General features: G+C 55.1%; 1 protein-coding gene across 1 annotated transcript in view; it reads right to left on the reverse strand.

Moving 5' to 3' along the window:
• Positions 1-2,788, reverse strand: part of LOC108449202 (zinc finger protein 345-like) — a 4,212-nt gene that overhangs the window by 787 nt on the left and 637 nt on the right. Inside the window, 4 exon segments of the mRNA XM_017744729.1 lie at positions 1-4; positions 7-507; positions 510-949; positions 1,400-1,519. The exon segment at positions 1-4 is cut by the window's left edge and continues 787 nt beyond it. Of these exon segments, the coding sequence (XP_017600218.1) occupies positions 1-4; positions 7-507; positions 510-949; positions 1,400-1,519 (1,065 nt within the window).

The following is a 2,788-nucleotide window of genomic DNA, read 5'->3' on the forward strand; positions in this document are numbered from 1 at the left end:
GGCTTCTCCGGCTCCGCCGTGGAAGCTCCGCCGGTGCCGCGCGTACTGCGAGCGCGCTCCGAAGGCTTTGCCGCATTCCTCGCACCGGAAAGGGCCCTCTCCCAGGTGAATCCGTTGGTGTTTCACCAAAGCCGGAGCGTCTCCGAAGCTTTTCCGGCACAGGGAACACTTGTAGGGTCTCATCCCGGTGTGCGTCCGTTGGTGCCGCTCGAAATGCAGGATGCTGCCGAAACTCCGCCCGCAGTAGGTGCAGATGTACGAACGACCGCCGGCGTGACCCCGCTGGTGCCGGTAAAGGTGGGAACTCCTGGAAAAGCTCTTCCCGCATTCCGGACACTCGTAGGGCTTCTCTCCGGTGTGAATCCGTTGGTGCCGCTCCCAGTGGGAACTCCAGGAAAAGCTCTTCCCGCAGTCGCCGCACTGGAAGGGCAAACGCCCCGTGTGCAGCCGTTGGTGCGTGGCCAACTCTTTGTTCCTCCGGAAGCTCTTCCCGCATTCCCGGCATTCGTAGGGAAGCCCGCGGGGTTTCTCCGCGGCGCCGTCGGCGCCGCCGTGGCCGCGCTCGGGTAGAGGTTGGAGGAGACGTTGAAGCTCTTCCCGCAGTGAAAACACCGGAACGGTTTTTCCCCGGTGTGCGTCCGGCGGTGCTTGGAAAAATGGGAGCTGCAGCTGAAGCTCTTCCCGCATTCCGAGCATTCGTAGCTTTTCTGGAGCACGATGATGCTCTTGAAGTTGGAGAAAGGGCCGGATTTGGGGCTTTTCCCGCTTTTCCGGCTTTTTCCCGACGTTCCGGGGTCGATCTGTTGCACCACGGTCCAGCGTAAAGTTTCCCGCGCCGGGCTCGGCTCCGAAGGGCGGGAATGGGAGTCGGGGGTTGGGAAGAGGGAGGTGGGCTCCAGTTCCACGATTTCGGGATCATCCGGAGCGGTTGGATTCGAGTCCGGAGTTCCTGGGATATCGGGGGTGGGGGGAAAAAAAAAGGGGCAGAATTCCATGGCGTTTTCCCGTTTTCTGTGGGATTTCCATGGGAACGGGGATCGATCCCAATTTTCCCCTCGATTCCCATGCCAAGGATGCCATTCCCGTCGAAATCCCGTGGGAACGGGGGGGGGGGGGCTCTCCATCCCATCAATCCCACCATGGATGGGAATCGATCCCAATTTTCCCCTCGATTCCCTGTTGAAATCCCACGGGAACGGGAAATCCCACGGGAATGGGATCCTTGGGATGGGAATCGAGGGGAAAATTGGGATCGATTCCCATCCGTGGTGGGATTGATGGGACGGAGACGCCGTTCCCGTGGGATTTCAAGGGATGGACAACAGGGATCCATGGGATCCATGGGATTTTTCCCCTCCCCCCATCCCCAACTTTTCCCGAGGTCCCTTCCCAAACTTACCCTGGATCCCGGCGGGATCGTAGGGATCCTCCTCCCCCTCATCCCCAAAAATCAATCCCCGCCTGCTCCGGCTCCTCCTCCTCCTCCTCCCCCCACGGATCCATCGCCCGCTCCGGGATCCTGGAAAAACCCCCCCAGAAAAATTCCAGCCTCTCCCCAGAAATTCCAGCCCCTAAAATTCCAGCTCCTCCCCGCCCTCGCTCCACATTCCCGCTTTTGCCAGGAATTTAGGGACACCTCAATTCCCTTTTTCCCAGGAATTAGGGACCCCTCAAATCCCATTTTCCCAGGAATTAGGGAACCCCCAAATCCCATTTTCCCAGGAATTTAGGGACCCCTCAAATCCCATTTTCCCAAGAATTAAAGGATCCCTCAATTCCCATTTTCCCAGGAATTTAGGGACCCCAATTCCCATTTTCCCCAGGAATTTAAGGATCCCTCAAATCCCATTTTTAGGGAACCCCCAATTCCCATTTTCCCAGGAATTAGGGATCCCCCCATTCCCATTTTCCCAGAAATTACGGATCCCCCCAATTCCATTTTTCCCAAGAATTAAAGGACCCCTCAAATCCCATTTTCCCAGAAATTATGGATCCCCCACCCCCATTTACCCAGGAATTAGGGATCCCCCATTCCCATTTTCCCCAGGAATTTAGGGACCCCCACCCCCATTTCTAGGGATCCCCCCATTCCCATTTTCCCCAGGAATTTAAGGACCCCTCAAATCCCATTTTTAGGGAACCCCCAATTCCCATTTTCCCAGGAATTTAGGGACCCCATTCCCATTTCTAGGGATCCCCCCATTCCCATTTTTCCCAGGAATTTAGGGACCCCTCAATTCCCATTTTCCCAGGAATTAGGGAACCCCCCATTCCCATTTTCCCAGGAACTAAGGAACCCCTCAATTCCCATTTTCCCAGGAATTTAGGGACTCCTCAAATCCCATTTTTCCAGGAATTTAGGGACCCCTCAATTCCCTTTTTCCCAGGAATTCAGGGATCCCCCTAGCCCATTTCCATCCCCATTTTCCCCAGAAATTATGGATCCCCTTAATTCCCATTTTTCCCAGAAATTAAGGAAGCCCCACTCCCATTTTTCCCAAGAATTAAAGGATCCCTCAAATCCCATTTTCCCAGGAATTTAGGGACCCCCCACCCCCATTTTTCCCAGGAATTAAAGAACCCCAATTCCCATTTTCCCAGGAATTTAGGGATCCCTCCGATTCCCATTTTCCCAGAAATTAGGGATCCCCCCAATTCCATTTTTCCCAAGAATTAAAGGATCCCTCAAATCCCATTTTCCCAGGAATTAGGGATCCCCCCCATTCCCATTTTTCCCAGGAATTCAGGGACACCCCCCCCGCCCCCCAATTTTCCATCCCCCACTTCC

This window comes from Corvus brachyrhynchos, unplaced genomic scaffold (assembly GCF_000691975.1).
Source record: "Corvus brachyrhynchos isolate BGI_N302 unplaced genomic scaffold, ASM69197v1 scaffold1219, whole genome shotgun sequence".
Lineage (NCBI taxonomy): Eukaryota > Metazoa > Chordata > Aves > Passeriformes > Corvidae > Corvus > Corvus brachyrhynchos.